Here is a 16,911-nt window from a genome sequence, read left to right as displayed (position 1 = left end):
TTTTGGGGAGGGCATGGATGATTCGGAAACAAGATCCAAAATTTGTAGCGGTCTCACGTGGTCCGAGCATTACTTATTTTATTAAATCAGATTAGACTATAAGAGCAACTCCCGATTTGAATTTTTAGTAAAAAAATTAAAATTGTCTCCTCCAACAATTTAACAAAACAACTTCTTATGCAAATATAAGAGGTTGCTAAAATTCTTCTCTAACTAACTTTCCTCGCTCGATAGCAAGTTGTTTCCTCTCTCTCTGTTTTTTTTTTTTGCCATGTGCGTATTTTCTCTGTCCTATCTCCTTATGTCGGTTCAGACCACGCACGACAACCAGCTTGTCGCCAGACTAGATGTGGTCGTGCCAATTAGGGTGGGGGTTGCAATTGCGCCTGGCCGGCCACTAGCTTCCCAAAGCCGCCCCCACCCAGCCACAGGCTATGCCCAACTGGCTGCGACTGGATCTGGCCTCTGGCGACCCTCCAATAAACCAGACCAAGTTAAGCTATCACCATTGGCTCATGCTTAACTTAATCTAGTCAATCTGGATTATCCCGGGTAGCTCCAAGGTACTAACTATTTAGCAAGCCTTCACCCAGGATCATGCCACATAGGCACATACATTGTTCACACAAGTTCACTACTTGTCATAGAAACACAAGTTTAAACCTTGCAACATAAATTTTGAAACACATTAGTCAACATACCATATGTTCACATCATCCAACATCAAGTTACAACGGAAGTTTACCAAACATAGTTCATAAACTGTCCACGAGCCATGCCACACTCGGAGGCCTATGATCATTACACCAGTCATCTACTACTCCCAGGCTGCCCAAGGCGCGAGGGCATGGAAGTATCCATAGATAGGGGCACCCTCACCTTCAAAACAATTCAAAATATCATTTTGAATGTAAGGAGGTAAATAATAGGTCTTACCCAAAAATAAGCACAAGGATAATGCAATACAGCCTTAGGAAGATATAAAAGCTAAGTTATGCATAAAGGCATCGGTACAATAAGTAAAGGCTTTCTATCGTCTAATTTCTAAGCATAACATGGTTGGATGAGCGGGACACTTTTAGTTATGTCCCTGGTTGTCCCTAAACCAAACACTAGGACAAAGTGGAATATCTACTTCGTCCCTATCCCGCCCTCAAACCAAAGGCTATCTTTTGTCTCACTTGTTTGGCAACTAGTTAGGTGTACAAGCAAGGACATGAAACCATTGTCATTGTTAGGGGTTGCTTCTACTTGTTGGTCAATCCGACTCGGTGGAAATGGAAATAATATTATTTTTGGTGAAATCTATTTCTTCTCCTATGCAAGTCATCTACAGAATTATTCATCGGTTCCATACTTGGGCTGTGCTCTAGAAGCAAGATATATGTAAGATTTGGTTATTGTGGCGGCATCATAATGTTTAGCATAAGCTAGCAATCGTGGTTATTTCGCATAGATCTTTCGTTTATGCTCCATCTTCTCTTTTAGATATCAGAAGATCTATGCTTTGTGAGTGATTGAGCACGTAAAACTTACACCATGCTTTAGTACTAGCACATATCAACGCTGTATATATACCAGAAAACATGAAGGTCGTATCAGCGATGTCGTTTCTTTTTATGCCCAAACTGTATTGCGCACTTGTATAAAGACATCTGCAAGTACGGTGTCACTCGATCTCTGATGCAAAAAAGCCACTTCAATTAGTGGTGAAGTCAGTGTGGAGAAGCAACTAATTAAACATCCTGGTCCCATATGAAGATGACGTTCATTAGCCCCCGGTGGGCCGTGTGGTGGTTAGCGTGACGTGGTCAACTCACCCGCGCTTTCATTTCTCGGCGGCGATCGCTGCCAACTGATCCATCCGATCTCTTTCCATCACGTTCTTCACCACCTCAATATAATCTGCATTGTTCACGCCCTGGATTTAGGTACGTACTATCCCTCGTCCCCCTTGTTCGTCTCCGTCCATGGCGTTCGTTCACCAGGGTCATCCACGATTTAGACTAATCCACCATCCTGCTAGTTGATTGGCCACTGGCGCCATTTCATCACGTCTCTCTAATTAATGGCGTCCGTCCAGTACTTGTCGCCTGTGGATAAAAATAATCACATGCTTGGTCCACTGACATTTCGGAAGAATTCGGAGTGCGTCAACTTGCCCACGCGCAGCTAGCAAGGGCTTCTGTTCTGCTGCCTCTCCTCGATCATCTCCATTATCTCCCGTCAAATGAGATGAGACGAAGGTAACTCGTGTTTCGCAGATCCACTTCAGGAATCAAAAGGATACTTGATGAACTACCGCCTAACTTGAAAAGGAGTTGCTACCACGAGCACGAGCACCATGTTTGTTTGTTTTTATTAAAAAAAAGTACTTTACAAAAGAGAGGGGGAGATAGACACAAAAGAAACGTGAAATAATTGGAAAGCAGCTCCTGCTGAAAACGTCTTTCACTACAGCGCTACGACGACGGATAAAAAGGGGGCGCCCTCGATGATGGAACGCAAAGCACGAAACTGATCGCTGAGTTCGACCGCCAAGTAGGACCACAGCACATGCATGCATGAGTCCATGACCATACACGAGGCGAGGCGATTGATTAGCGAGCCCAGCTCTTGAATTTGAATCTGACCTCCGGTCCAAATTCCAGTTCAAATGCGGTTGCGTTTCAAAGCTTATTCTGGCCAACGACCCCAGTCCGTCCGTCCGCGTTCATACGTCCATACGGAAACTAAACTTGGCAACTACTTGTGAAACCTTTGACATTCGTCTAAGCCTCGATAGCTAGCGAGCGTCGTGATTTGTTTACTACGCGAACGATCGGTACGGATGCTTAAGTATTTGGAGGCCGAACATGTCTGCAGATGGGAGAGAGCGAGCTACTAGTAGATCGGATCGGGCCATCACGTCGGGGAACAAAAAAAGCTGGAGGCAAGAGTTGAACGGCGGACAAACACGGTGGTTTGACCTGACAAACTGTATAGCTGCCTGCCTAGCTGGCCTTGAGACTGCAATTCGAGAGTCAACTAACACTGCTTGCATCGGGGCCTTGCGTCACCGACTCACCGGACCCGGATGTGTGAATCCACCAGGCCCACGCGCGGTCTCCACCCCCGCTGCTGCGCACCGCCACGTGGACACGCGCTCCTCGACGAATACTAAAACGAGGACCGACCGTCCGCGCGCCAATTCTTCTACCCTGATGCCCGCCCCTCGCGCATGGAACTGACGACGGACCGAAAGGAACTCGCCGTCGCCGAGTCAAGGCGGCAGCAAAGTCCAAGGCACCCGCCCGCGCACCGCGTAACTACTTGTACACGCAGCTTGCCGCTTGCCGCGGCCCGCGGCTAGCAACGCCAACGCTGTCAGTGTCAGGGGCGTGGACTAGTCGGCACGCAGGCAGATGGCAGCCAGAGCCAGGCGGCTGTTGCAGGGCCGATCCGTCGTCCCGCGCCCTGACCAGCAGAGCAGGGCGCGCATGCGCATGCCTGCCCCCCACCCGCCCCGCGACCTTGTCGCGGGCCTCCCTCGGGGCCATGGAATCGCGACGTCCCAGTCGCAAGTGGCAACCACTCCATTAATAATAGTCATCCTCCGCCCTAGACGCTTCCTCCCCGGACCCCGGTTATAAAAACCCGTCGCCCGCCGTATCATCTCACATTTCGGAAGCTAGCTTAGAACGGGAAACCCGATGACAATAGCAGCCGCGGTGACCGCGCCCACGTCCGCGCCAGTGCACGTCGCGCCGCGCCACGCCACCCCCGCGGTCGTCCAGCCGCGCGCCGCGCCGCGCCGGGACCCGTCGCCGCTGAACCCCAACACGCCGGCGCAGGCGCTCCGGTCGGCCAGCCCCGGCGGCGGGTCTTCTGCACCTGCTGCGGCCACGGATGGCGGCGCCAGGGCTCACATCGCCAACCTTGACAAGGTGCTCGGGAAGCCGCCGCAGGTGCCGAGGCCCGCCGCGGCCGCGAGCAACAAGCAGGGGCAGGGGCAGGAGCAGGAGCAGGAGCCGCTCAACGTCAGGCACGGCCTGCTCAACGCGCTGAACCTGTCCTTCTTCGTGCCCATGCCCGGGATGCGGGCGCGGACGGCCGCCGACGAGCACATGTCGCCGCGGAGCCTCATGCACATGCAGCAGGTCCTCTCGGCCGACTCCCCGCGGGCCTCCCCGCGGTGCACCATCGCGCCTCGCTGGCGCAGGCTCCACGGGGAAGGCGGCTGGGAGGGCCTCCTCGACCCGCTGGACTCGGACCTCCGGCGCGAGCTGCTCCGGTACGGCGACTTCGTGCAGGCCGCGTACCAGGCGTTCCACTCGCTGCCCACCGCGTCGGCGAGGCACCGCGGGCTCATGCTCCCCGACCGCTCCTACCGCCCCACGCGCAGCCTCTTCGCCACCTCCGCGCTGTCCATGCCGCCGTGGGCCAAGCGCCCCAACACGCCCGAGTGGCTCACGCAGCAGTCCAACTGGGTCGGCTACGTCGCCGTCTGCGAGTCGGAGCGGGAGGTCGCCCGCATGGGCCGCCGCGACATCGCCATCGTGCTGCGCGGCACCGCCACCTGCCTCGAGTGGGCGGAGAACCTCCGCGCCTCGCTGGTGCCCCTCGACGGCGACAGCAGCGACGGCGCCGACACGGCCGGAGCGGAGGAGCCCAAGGTGGCGCGGGGCTTCCTCAGCCTGTACAAGACGGCCGGGGAGAAGGTCAAGAGCCTGTCGGAGGAGGTGATGGACGAGGTGCGGCGCCTCATGGACAAGTACAAGGGCGAGGAGCTCAGCATCACGATCGTCGGACACAGCCTCGGCGCCGCCCTGGCGCTCCTCGTGGCCGACGAGGTCGCCACGTCCATCCCCGACGCGCCCCCCGTCGCCGTGGTCTCCTTCGGGGGCCCCAAGGTGGGCAACGCTGCGTTCGTCGATAGGCTCACCAGCAGCGGCAAGGTCAACGTCCTGCGCATCGTCAACGCCGGCGACGTCGTCACCAAGGTGCCCGGGGTGGCTCCGCTGCTGCCGCACAAGAAGGAGCAGTACCAGCACGTGGGCGCGGAGCTCCGGATCGACAGCAAGAACTCGCCGTGCCTCCGCCCGGACGCCGGGCCCGCGTGCCGCCACGACCTGGAGGCGTACCTGCACCTCATCGACGGGTTCACGGGGACGGGGCGCCCGTTTCGGCACGACGCGCGGCGCAGCGTCATCCGCCTCCTGCAGCTGCAGAGGGGCAACGTCAAGAAGGAGTACGTGAACCGTGCGCGCGAGCTCGGCGTCGACCCCGCCGCGCCGGCGGACGTCGGCCGGAGCATGGCGTACGGCAACTGCGCCGTCGCCAGCCCCTCGTGAGGGATCAAATTATTATTACGTCTCCTTCGGTGGACCGTCTTGTAAATTTTGTAGGAGAAAGAAGAATTCTTTCGTTAGTTGCGGGTGCGAGCCGGGAAAGATGAAGATCCTCCCAGTTTCCGTTTCGTTTCGTTTCGTTTTGACATCGACGCATGTGTACAGGGAAAAAAAATCAAGCAAGCCCAAGTGCGCGCGCAGCACAATCAATCAATAAGTGAAAGCGTGACCTTGATGTGTAGTTTGCCGCTTGCCACTTGCTACTTGCTACTGTGAAATATCCAATGCTTCATTGTTTCTTTCCGAGCGAGACTGCCTTATTACTCATAGTAACTTGGAATTTTTCAACTCTTTGGATTGGACATATTCATCATGTTCGCTTGTCGGTATCAGTCAGGGCTTATTCAACCAACCAATAGTGTTTTTCTCTCATAATAAACCAGCACCAGCCAGCTTAAATCAACCCAGAAACCAACCAGCGAACATGCCGATTGGCCCGTTCATTTCGCTAAAAAAACAAACCGAAACATTGTTCCGGCTAATTTGCTGTGAGAGAAAAATACCGTTCCGACTAAAAAACAAGATACAAAAGACGGATTATAAAACAAGCGAACAGGGCAATTAAAAATTGACTGCAGGGTGGGGGTGGGTTAACCAGGATCGGGGCTTCTGTAGTTGGACTGATTCTTGCATGTCATGTTAAACTGGACGTAATGACAGTTACTATCAACGTCAAAGCATCAGCAGGACCGAAAATCCTCTGATGCCTATCCTGGAAGCTTGTGCAAGTTCTGAGCTAGATGCAAGTTTGTGAGACTTGCGCGTGCGCCCTTTCCTAATCTTTCCTCTACTCTCAATCCTATCGGACTCTGTTTAGACGAATTAGAATTAATAACTGTTAGCTACGGCTAAAAATTAGCCAACTACAAATAGACTAGTGTTAGCACATGTTTGATTGGATTCATAGCTAATATCTTTATAGGTGACTACAAATAGATTATTGTGCTCTTTAACTTTCTCTTTCCTCTCACCGTCCAAATCAGACACCTCGTCTACTAATCTCTCTCTCTCCGCCACACAGGCCATGAGACAACCAAACTCGCAAGCAAAGACGTCTAGGTTCGTAGGCCAAGGCGGGCCGTGACGGAGGCGGACCATGGCGTGGCCAGGGAGGCACGGTGCAAAGGTGGGCTACATCGGAGACAACCCACGGCGGGGGTGAACTCAGAGATAGAGCGGGTCCAGTGCTAGGGCATCATCCAAGTAGTGGCTGCATCCAAATGGAGCGTAGGAAGCCGCCAGGGGAAGGAATGGTTGGACAGCGTAGGATCGGATAGGATGTGGCGTGGGAGGCCTAAGCGGAGGGGCACTGTCACGTCCCCAATCAGAGCCTAGACAGGACAGCCGCCGAATGATTATAAAAGTTAATTTATAACCCTACAAGACGTATAATAAACTTAAACGAGAAGGGGATCAAAACCATTCTTCTTTATTTATTCATATTTATGGTACATTTTACATGATAAAAAAAACAAGTATTCAGACTACTAGATGCGACTATAGCTACATCTAGTCATTCCCCTTCCCGCCTAGCTTAGTCCGTTTTCATAAGCCCTTGTTTAGTTGCTACCCAATTTCTAAAAAGTTGCTATAGTACCTGTCACATCGAATGTTTGCGGCCCATGCATGGAGCATTAAATGTAGACGAAAAGAAAAACTAATTGCACAGTTTGGTGGGAAATTGCGAGACGAACGTTTTAAGCCTAATTAGTCAATATTTGGACACTATTTGCCAAATAAAAACGAAGGTGCTGCAGTAGACCCAAAATCCAAATTTCGCGAACTAAACAAGGCCTAAGCTGCAAAAGCATAAATACAAGCAAGGGTGAGTACGGTTAATCATACTCAGCAAACAGGTACATGATATTAACAAAACCAACAAAATGCGTGGAAACAAGAAATATTTAACACGTCATATTGATAATATTTTGAAAACAAACAATAGTTTAAACTGGTGCCACACATGACCGCAAGCTGTTAGATTAAGCTAAACTTTAGGTGTAGATCTAGCGGGTAAAGGACATCTGTTGATGTACCTTGGTAGACCTAGTCTTCGCCCTGGCGCAGTTGCGCCACAGCAGCGTGGATGCCGGTACCGTGGCGTTGTAGGCGTCGTGGTGGCGATGCAGTGGCGACGGCGGAGTAGGTGGGGCTTCCCGTCGCTGGCAGCACTCACTTTAGATCAGATTAGGTTTTCTGTAGGTGGTAACGGCGGCTCCGGTCAACCTCGTAGTTCGAGCTGTGATCCCCACCTATCTTTTTATAGTGCTGTGCGACAGAGACCCACCAACCATATTAGGGTTGGGCGCCCCCGATCAGGGCGCAGATCCAAGTGCCCAATAGGCCGTTGGGCCTATTGGTGGAGGTCAACTAACATTCTTCCCCTTGATCTCACCACCACCTTTCAATTTCATATCATTTACTTTTATTCATTCCATTACAGATTAGCGCATAGAGCATGTTTCATTGTCACGGTCAATTGTCGATAGATTTAACAGCTACAACACACTACTTTGTTCTGAAATAGATACTTAACTTTGGGCCTTCTTTTGTCCATAAATTATAGGCTTTCTCTTAAACCCATGCTAGCTACATGTTCTCTGAACACGTTGGGTGGTAAGCCTTTTGTAAGCGGATCCGCGAGTATCTTTTCGGTACTTATATGCTCAAGACTTATGATATGATCCCGGACTTTATCTTTCACAATATAATACTTTATGTCAATGTGTTTGGCATCATCACTTGACTTATTGTTGTGCGTATACTGTACTGCCGGATTATTATCATAGTATAACTTAAGTGGTCTATAGATGTCGTCAACCACCTTCAAACCGGGTATGAACTTCTTTAGCCAGTTCACCTGCCCCGTTGCCTCATAACATGCTACAAACCGTCATACATTGTGGACGATGTAATGACGATTTGCTTTGAGTTTTTTCATGAAATAGCTCCCCCTGCGAGAGTGAGTACATATCTAGACATTGATTTTCTATCATCTCCCGTATAATCAGAATCTGAGTATCCCACTATGTGGAGTGAATCAGATCTTCTATACGTCATCATGAGGCCTTTCGTTCCTTGCAAATAACGCAAGACTTTCTTTACTAATTTCTAGTGTTCTGTTTTAGGATTGCTCTGGAATCTGCCAAGTAACCCGATAACAACCAGGGCGCGTACATACTTGAGCATATTGTAAGCTTCCGACAGCTGAAGCATATAGAACCACTTTCATTTGATCGATCTCATATTAGTTCCTGGAGCATTGAAAATCCCCATATCTATCGCCCTTGACTATAGGAGCAGGTGAGGGACTACATTTGTGCATATTGAATTTATTTAAGATCTTTTCTATGTATGCCTTTTGTGATAGTCCTAATACCCCTTTACTTCTATCTCGGTGAATCTCGATCCCTAGAACGAATGAAGCTTCACCAAGATCTCTCATATCAAATTTTGAGGACAAAAACTTTTTGTCTCTAGTAATAGACTGACATCACTACTAGCAAGTAAGATATCATCCATATACAGGACAAGAAAGATAAACTTCCCATTCTTAAACTTTGCATAGACATAATTGTCCTCTATATTCTCTTTAAACCCAAAATTTTTTATTGTCTGATCAAACTTCAAGTACCATTATCTTGAAACTTGTTTAATCCATAAATGAATTTCTTTAGGTGGCATCCTATTTGTTCTTTTCCTTCCATGACAAAACCTTTCGATTGTGCCATGTAAACATTTTCCTCCAAGTCCCTGTTGAGAAATGTCATCTTTTCATCCATCTGATTTAATTCTAAATCATAATGTGTCACTAATGCCATTATGATTATGAAGGAATCCTTACATGAGACTGGAGAAAAGGTCTCATTGTAATCAATCACTTCTCTTTGTGTAAAACCTTTTGCCACAAGTCACGCTTTATATCTCTCTATATTCTTTGAGAGTCAAGTTTTGTTTTGTAGACCCATTTACAGCCTACTATTTTGGCTCTTTAGGAATTATTTTCAAGTCCCAAACTTTATTGGCATTCATAGATTTTATTTCATCTTCCATGGCCTCAAGCCACTTTGATGAACGATCACTTCTCATAGCTTCTTCAAATGAGGTGGGATCATCCTCCATTTAAAATTCCTTTGTGTTGTATACTTCATAGTGAGCAGAAATAGCTGATTTTCTAACTCTTTAAGACCTTCTAGGGGCCTCCACATTTGACACATCTTCTGTTTGAGGCTATTGTTGCTTCCCCTTATGTGTGGCAATAAGTTCTACAAGATCCTGAAGAACAGGTTCCTCATCATCATTCAAAGTTGCCACAGGCGGAATAACAACAGGTGCTAGCACCACAGTATCCTGCACTGTCGGTGCAGCGACAGCAGGTAGTGAGAAAAATAGCTCATGAATCATCGGAGTGGGTGCATACACCCGTTTCTCTTCAAGGTCAATTTCTCGAGCTACCATGCTCCCCCTTATCATTTCATCCTCTAGGAAGACAGCGTGTCTCGTTTCCACAAACTTTATATGTCTACCTGGACAGTAGAAACGAAAATCTTTTGAATTTTCTGGGTAGCCAATGAAATGGCAACTTACTATTTTGGGATCTAGTTTCCCAATATTTAGGTTAAATACTTTAGCCTCAGTAGGACTCCCCCACACACGTAAGTGGTTTAGTGAGGGTACTCTTCCTATCCACAACTCATACGGTGTTTTGGGCACCGACTTACTTGGTACTCTATTGAGAATATGAATGACGGTTTTTAACGCCTCCATCCACAGGCTCAACGGTAAGGTGGAGTAACTTATCATACTACGCACCATATCCATCAGGGTACGATTACGTCTTTCAGCTACTCCATTCTACTAAGGTTCGTCCGGTATAGAATACTGGGCTACTATACCATTCTCCTATAAAAACCTTACAAAAGGTCCAGAAACTTGGCCATATGGGGTATGCCGACCGTAGTACTCCCCCCATGGTCGGACCTGACTCTCTTAATCTTTAAATTGTGTTGGTTTTCAACTTCTATCTTAAATATCTTAAATTTAACCAATGCTTATGTTCTTTCTTTGATTGGATAAATGTAGCCATAATGGGAGTAATCATCTATGAATGTTATGAACGAATCATAACCATCCACACTCTTTACAGGAAATGGACCATAGATGTCTGAGTGGATAATCTGTAAAATTCTTGCGCTTCGTTTGACATCTTTCTTAATTTTCTTTACATACTTTCCTTTTATGCATTCTCTGCATTGTTCTAAATCTGAGAGCTCTAATGGAGGAAGAATATTATTCTTAACTAGTCTTTCTATTCTCCCTCTCAAAATATAGCCTCAACGACAGTGCCATAATTTCGACGACGCATCGTGAGCTCTCTTATCCACCATTTCCTGAGTAACTCTCTGTCACCAGCTGCTTTTATCAGCTGGGTATCATATGTCTTTGAAGAGCCAGTGAACTAACTCTTTATTCTATCGAGGTACTCGATGACCGTATCACACTCTAGGATCGAGCCCACAATTGCAGACTTAATCGTGTTCTTTATCACAACCAAATATTTCTTATTGGCAGTGACCTACTTTCTATGCTCAAGGTCATAGAACATCTTTTGGGATTCAAAATCCCTCTCTTTAGTTGCCCAAGCGGCATCAACCTCGTTTGTCTCCCTCACCGGTGTCATAGGATCAGTGGGACACGGTGAGGTGACTACCCAGTCCACCTCAGCCAAGATGAAGGCTAGGTTAATCTTTTTCTTAACATAAAAAATAACTACAATTGCATGCCTTGATTCCAACGTTGGTCAAAATTAAAACATACAACTATTCTTATACACTAATTCTACATCACCGTTGGGCAGAAATAGAATTAATGCATAAAATCATTAAAATTAAGATATTGTTATTAACAATGTTGGCCAGAAAATAACAACATCATAATCATGTATAAATCTCTTTTTCTCCAATTATTCAACTATTCTTACACACTAATTCTACATCATCGTTGGGTAGAAATAGAATTAATGCATAAAATCATTAAAATTATGATATTGTTATTCACAACATTGGTCAGAAAATAACAACATCATAATCATGTCAAAATCTTTTTTCTCCAATTAAATATCACGTTGGTTCAAAATAACTGGAGAATAAACAATTTCTTTAGCAGCGAAAAACGTATACTCAATTTCTTGAATTTTACCCATAGGAAAAATTTGTTTTTCTAATTTCTTTTGGGCCATTTTCCATTTTTCAATTTTACTGAAAAAGAAAAAAAAGAAAATTGGGCTCTCTGTTTACTGCTACTGGGCCCGAAGCCGGCAATTCGGCTCAGCCCACCACCTCTGCGCGGCGCCCGGCCACACCCAGGGCACAACGTGGGCCTAGGCTGGCAAAGTGTCACGGCCACGCGCACCCACCTAGGCCACGAAATGGCCCGCTCGATCTGAGCCGTCCGCGCCGATCCGATGGCCGAGCGGCGTTATCGGGTAAATAAAACCCCCTTCGGTCGGCGCGAGCGAAACCCTAGCGCCATTCTTTCGCTCCCGTTCTCTCTCTCACTTAGCCGCATGAGCCTAAGCGAAGAGCAAGCAATGACGAGAGCGAGCAGGGCCTCGACACCGTTGCTGGCCCCCTCGTTGGCGTGCGCGCTCCCCAGTGGGTGAGCGCGCCGCCGTCGAGAAGCCTAGCCGCGGCGCCTCCTTAACCGGGGCCCAGCGAGCAGCTGCCCCCGGCTTGGCCTGCTTCTCCCCGCGCGCCGACGAGGTAGCTCACTGGCTCTTCATCTTCCCCTTTTCTTCTTTGGATATGTTTCTTCTTCTCGGTTGAGTCCGATTGGGATGGGGATTCGTTCTAGGGTTACAATCTTGGGTTAGGGTTTCACTGTGTGTCATACCCGTGGAGTCTTTACGGGTTTTAGGGTTCGTCTTTGATTCTCTTCTAGGCTGAATCCCTCTTTTGTTGTTCTTTCCTTCACCCAGTTAAGGTTAGGGTAAGAGAATCGTTAGGGTTAGGATTAACCCGATTCGTTTCGATCGATTCGGTTCACCACCTTTTTCATTTGATTTGTTTTCTTTTCTATTTGTACCGAATCGCTCTCTTCCCCTTCCTCGTTGCGAGTTAGGGTTAGGGTTCGGTTGAACCCGATTCTATTTTTCTCTCGGTTTTGATTCAAGATCTTCGAGATAAGCCCCTTCCCCTCTTCCCTTTCTTCTCTTTTGGATCTTCTTTCTTTTCTTTTTGGAATTAAACCGATTTGGGTTTGGGGTTAGGGTTAGGGTTAGGGTTAGACTCAGAGTGCCGAGACCCTTTTCTATTCTCTTCTCAGATTCGAACACCGATGTTCTTTTCTTGCCGCGCGCCGATGACGCAGCACCTTTCCCCTGGCTCGGTGGCAGTGGTGATCGGTAGTCAGTGACGGCCGCCACCCTCCCGGTCTCTTTTCTTTTTCTTTTACCCGGTTAGGGTTAGGGTTTCAATTCAAAATAGATCGAACCCTTGTTCTTTCTTTGATTTCTTTTCAATGCTTTACCCCATACTAGATCTACACACTAGCAACCTTGGCTCTGATACTATTGTTAGATTAAGCTCTAAACTTTAGGTGTAGATCTAGTGGATAAAGTGCATTTGTTGGTGTACCTTGGTAGCCCTAGTCTTTGCCCTGGCGTAGTTGCACCGCAGCAGCGTGGACGCCGGTACCATGGTGTTGTAGGCGTCGTGGTGGCGATGCAGTGGCGACGGCGGAGTAGGTGGGGCTTCCCATCGCTGGCAACACTCACTTTAGATCGGATTAGGTTTTCTGTAGGTGGTAACGACGGCTCCGGTCAACCTTGTAGTTCGAGCCGTGATCCTCACCTATCTTTTTATAGTGCTATGCGACAGGGGCCCACCAACCATATTAGGGTTGGGCGCCCCCGATCAGGGCGCAGATCCAAGGGACCAATAGGCCGTTGGACCTATTGGTGGAGATCAACTAACATAGTGTGACCGGATGCTGGCTCAGGATCTGGTCAGTTAATTTGACCGAGGTGTTTTTCGTCTGGTGTGACCGGATGCTGAGAGGTCAAGTGACTAGATGCTAAGGGCCAGCGTCCGGTCGACTCCAGTAAGGTTTCAGAGAGGGAAAATCACGACCGGACGCTGGCCAGTGTCCGGTCACACTGTAAACACTAGAGTTCGGGGTGAATTGACCGGCACGTCTGGTCAACATGACCAGAGCGTCCGGTCACCCCGCAGAGGCACATAACAGTTTGTTTTTTAGCCCATGTTATAAATACTTTCTCCATTCGTGTGTAGGGACACTTTTGCTCATTCCAATAGCTGAGAAACACCTTTGAGAGTGCCAAGAAGAGCAAGGTCCTAGTGAGGTGATTGAGATTTGAGAATCCCAAAGAGAGCCCTCGTTAGTGAGATCAAGAGTAGCAAAGTGTGCATCCACCCTTCTCATTAGGCTTGTTGTGGTCAAGTGAGAGTTCGTGCTTGTTACTCTTGGTGATCGCCATCACCTAGACGGCTTGGTGGGGATTGGAGAGCTTGGTGATCATCCATCAGAGCTTGTGGATGACCTAACTCAAGTTGTGAGCGGTTATGGGTGATTCACCGTGATAGAGTGTCGAAGAATCAACCCGTAGAGAGCACTTGATCCTTGCGCAGATCAAGGGGGAGCTACACCCTTGCGTGGGTGCTCCAATGAGGACTAGTTGGGAGTGGAGACTCTCCGATACCTCAGCAAAACATCGTCGTGTTCCTCCTTCTCTCTTTACTTCGAGCATTTACTTTGAGCAATTCAATTCTTATCATTTACATTCCTAGAATTGCCATACTAGAGTAGGATTGGAACTTAGGGTGCTAAACTTTTGTGTGTTAGATTAATAGAAACACTTTCTAGGCACAAGGGGTTAATTGGGCTAACCGTAGAGTTTATTTATTGTAAAGAAATTTAGAATTAGCCCAATTCACCCCCCCTCTTGAGCATCTTGATCCTTTCAATTAGTATCAGAGCCTTGTGCTCACATATTTAGGCTTAACCGCCTAGAGAAAGATATCTCACGGGAATGGACCTCCTCCTATCTTTGAGGGGGATGATTTTCCATATTAAAAAATTCGCATGGAGGCGTACTTAGAAGCTCTAGATGTTGGAATACTAAGAGCCACCTCACAAGGCTTCCCAAAACCTCAGGATGCTACTAACCTACAAGGCGATGAGTTGAATTATGAAAAATAGAATGCAAAGGCTAGAAACACCATATTTAGATGCCTTTGTAAAGATGTGTTTAACCGGGTGAGGAACCAGAAAGACGCCCATGCACTATGGTCGGACGTTTGTGCGCTCCATGAGGGAACAAAGAGTGAGCATGAGGAACGCTATCATCTTATCATGAAAAAGCTTAACTCTTTTGAAATGTTTCCTAAAGAATGTGTTAATGAAATATATTCACGTTTGAATGTTCTTGTAGAGGAAGTCAATGGCCTTGGACTAACTCAAATGCAACCATCCGATGTTGTAAGAAAGATCTTGAGTGTCCTCCCCATCGACAAATATGGGTATATTGTGACCGTGCTTCATCAATGTGATCTTTCTACCGCTACACCGACATAAATTTTGGGAAAGATCAATGCTCATGAGATGTACATGTACATCACACCTCAAGATGGCTCATCCTCTAACAAGAAGAAAGAAAAGGACTTAGCATTCAAAGCTAGTCAAGAGAAGGGCAAAGCAAGGCTTGAGTATGAGAGCTCAAGTGATGATGAAGTTGATGATGCAAGCCTTGCTCTCATGGTGATAAAAACTGCCAAGATGCTAAAGAAGCTCAACAAGAGTGGCATCAAGTTTGATGGCAAGAAGAAGAAATTCTTCACTAGCTCTAGAAGGAAGCCAATCTCTAAGATGGATTGCTACAATTATGGAGAACTTGGTCATCTAGCTCACCAATGCACAAAGCCTAAAAAAGACAAGTTTAAGAACAAGAACAAGGGCAAGAAAGATGACTCAAGTGATGAAGATGGGAAGAAGAAAGACAAGCCATACAAGAAGAGAGATGGCAAGAAGAAGGACTTCCACAAGAAGAAGAAGAAGAGTGGAAAGGCATACATTGTCGGTGATTGGCTCACGGATATTGATTTATCTAGTGGCTCATCCAATGATGATAGTGACAACGAGAAGGTGGCCACCATTGCTATTGACTCTTCATCATCTTCACCGCCACTATCGCCATCATCCTCTACACACCTATGCCTTATGGCCAAGGATGAACGCAAGGTATCAAATGATGATGAGAGTAGTGGTGATGAACATGCTAGTAATGATGATAGCGATAGTGATGATGATGAATATAAATCACCTTCTTATGATGATCTTGTTAAATTGCTAAATAAATACTCCAAGATCATTATAAAGACTAGAGCTAAGAATGACAAGCTAGAAGCTAAAAATGATTCACTTTTAGCAAAATGTGATATGACGGAAAAGGCTAGTATTGAGCTTAGAGAAGCAAATAATGCTATATCATCCAAACTCAAGGAGCTCAATTCTTCTAAGAAAGAGCTTAAAGATAATCATGATAAACTTGAGAGGATGCATAAAATGCTCATCACTAGCCATAATATGCTAAAAGATGAATATACTACTCTTAAGATTAATCGTGATAATCTAGTTATTGCTCAAGAATATTTATTCAATGAGCCACATGATGCTACTAACAATGTTGTTAAGATTGATATAGCTATATCATGTGATGATTTGATCATTGAGAGCATTGAGCAAAGTTCTAGTAGTAAGAGCAAGCAAGTGGTTGAGGCTGATGATTATGATGAGTTTGTCAAGCTCAAGAATGATAATAAAAAGCTCAAGAAAGATCTTGAAGAACTCAAAACCACCAAATCCGTTGTGCTAGAAACTCTTGATCATGATGATGAATTGATGCTTGAGAATGAGAAGCTCAAAGAAGAAAACAAGAAGCTCAAGGAAGAGAAAAACAATGATGCTCTTAAGGAAGAAAACAAGAAACTCAAGTTGGAGAAAGGGCATCGCAAGATTGGATTGAGCAAGTTCACTAGAGGCAAGTATCTTCAAAGTGAGCTAATGAACACTGTCATGAAGATGGATAGAAGTGGCATTGGGTACAGGGCAAACAAAGAGAAGAAGGCTCAAGCTCAACAACAACAAAAGCCAAAGCCAAAGAAGTGTTTTAAGTGTGGACAAGAAGGCCACTTTGCTCATGAGTGCCAAACTCCACCACCACAACCCTTGCCCAAGCATGCTAGACCTTTTGCCTTCAATGCTCACTACATGCTTAGAAAGGACTCTAATAGAAAGATAAAAGTCATGTTCTTAGGACCTTCCAACAAGAATAGGCCTAAGAAAATTTGGGTTGCTAAGTCACTTGTTGAGAAGGTGAAGGGCCCTCAACAAGTTTAGGTTCCTAAAGCTTGATCTTTTGTGTGTAGGTGAACTATAAAACCGATGGAAGTCATTGGGTTATTGATAGTGGTTGCACACAACATATGACCGGTGATCCTCGTAT

General features: G+C 46.8%; 1 protein-coding gene across 1 annotated transcript; it reads left to right on the top strand.

Moving 5' to 3' along the window:
- Positions 1-3,449: 3,449 nt before the first annotated feature.
- Positions 3,450-5,571, top strand: LOC136464112 (phospholipase A1-Ibeta2, chloroplastic-like). Its single transcript, XM_066463072.1, has one exon. The coding sequence runs from the start codon at positions 3,693-3,695 to the stop codon at positions 5,331-5,333; it is 1,641 nt and encodes a 546-aa protein (XP_066319169.1). The 5' UTR covers positions 3,450-3,692; the 3' UTR covers positions 5,334-5,571.
- Positions 5,572-16,911: the final 11,340 nt, after the last annotated feature.

The sequence above is a fragment of the Miscanthus floridulus genome, chromosome 7 (assembly GCF_019320115.1).
Source record: "Miscanthus floridulus cultivar M001 chromosome 7, ASM1932011v1, whole genome shotgun sequence".
Classification (NCBI taxonomy): Eukaryota; Viridiplantae; Streptophyta; class Magnoliopsida; order Poales; family Poaceae; genus Miscanthus; species Miscanthus floridulus.
The sequence above is the reverse complement of the archived record's forward strand: the minus strand, read 5'-3'. Positions and strand labels throughout refer to the sequence as shown.

Coding starts and splice junctions, on each gene's coding strand:
- LOC136464112 (XM_066463072.1), top strand. CDS start 3,693: ATGACAATAGCAGCCGCGGTGACCGCGCCCACGTCCGCGCCAGTGCAC.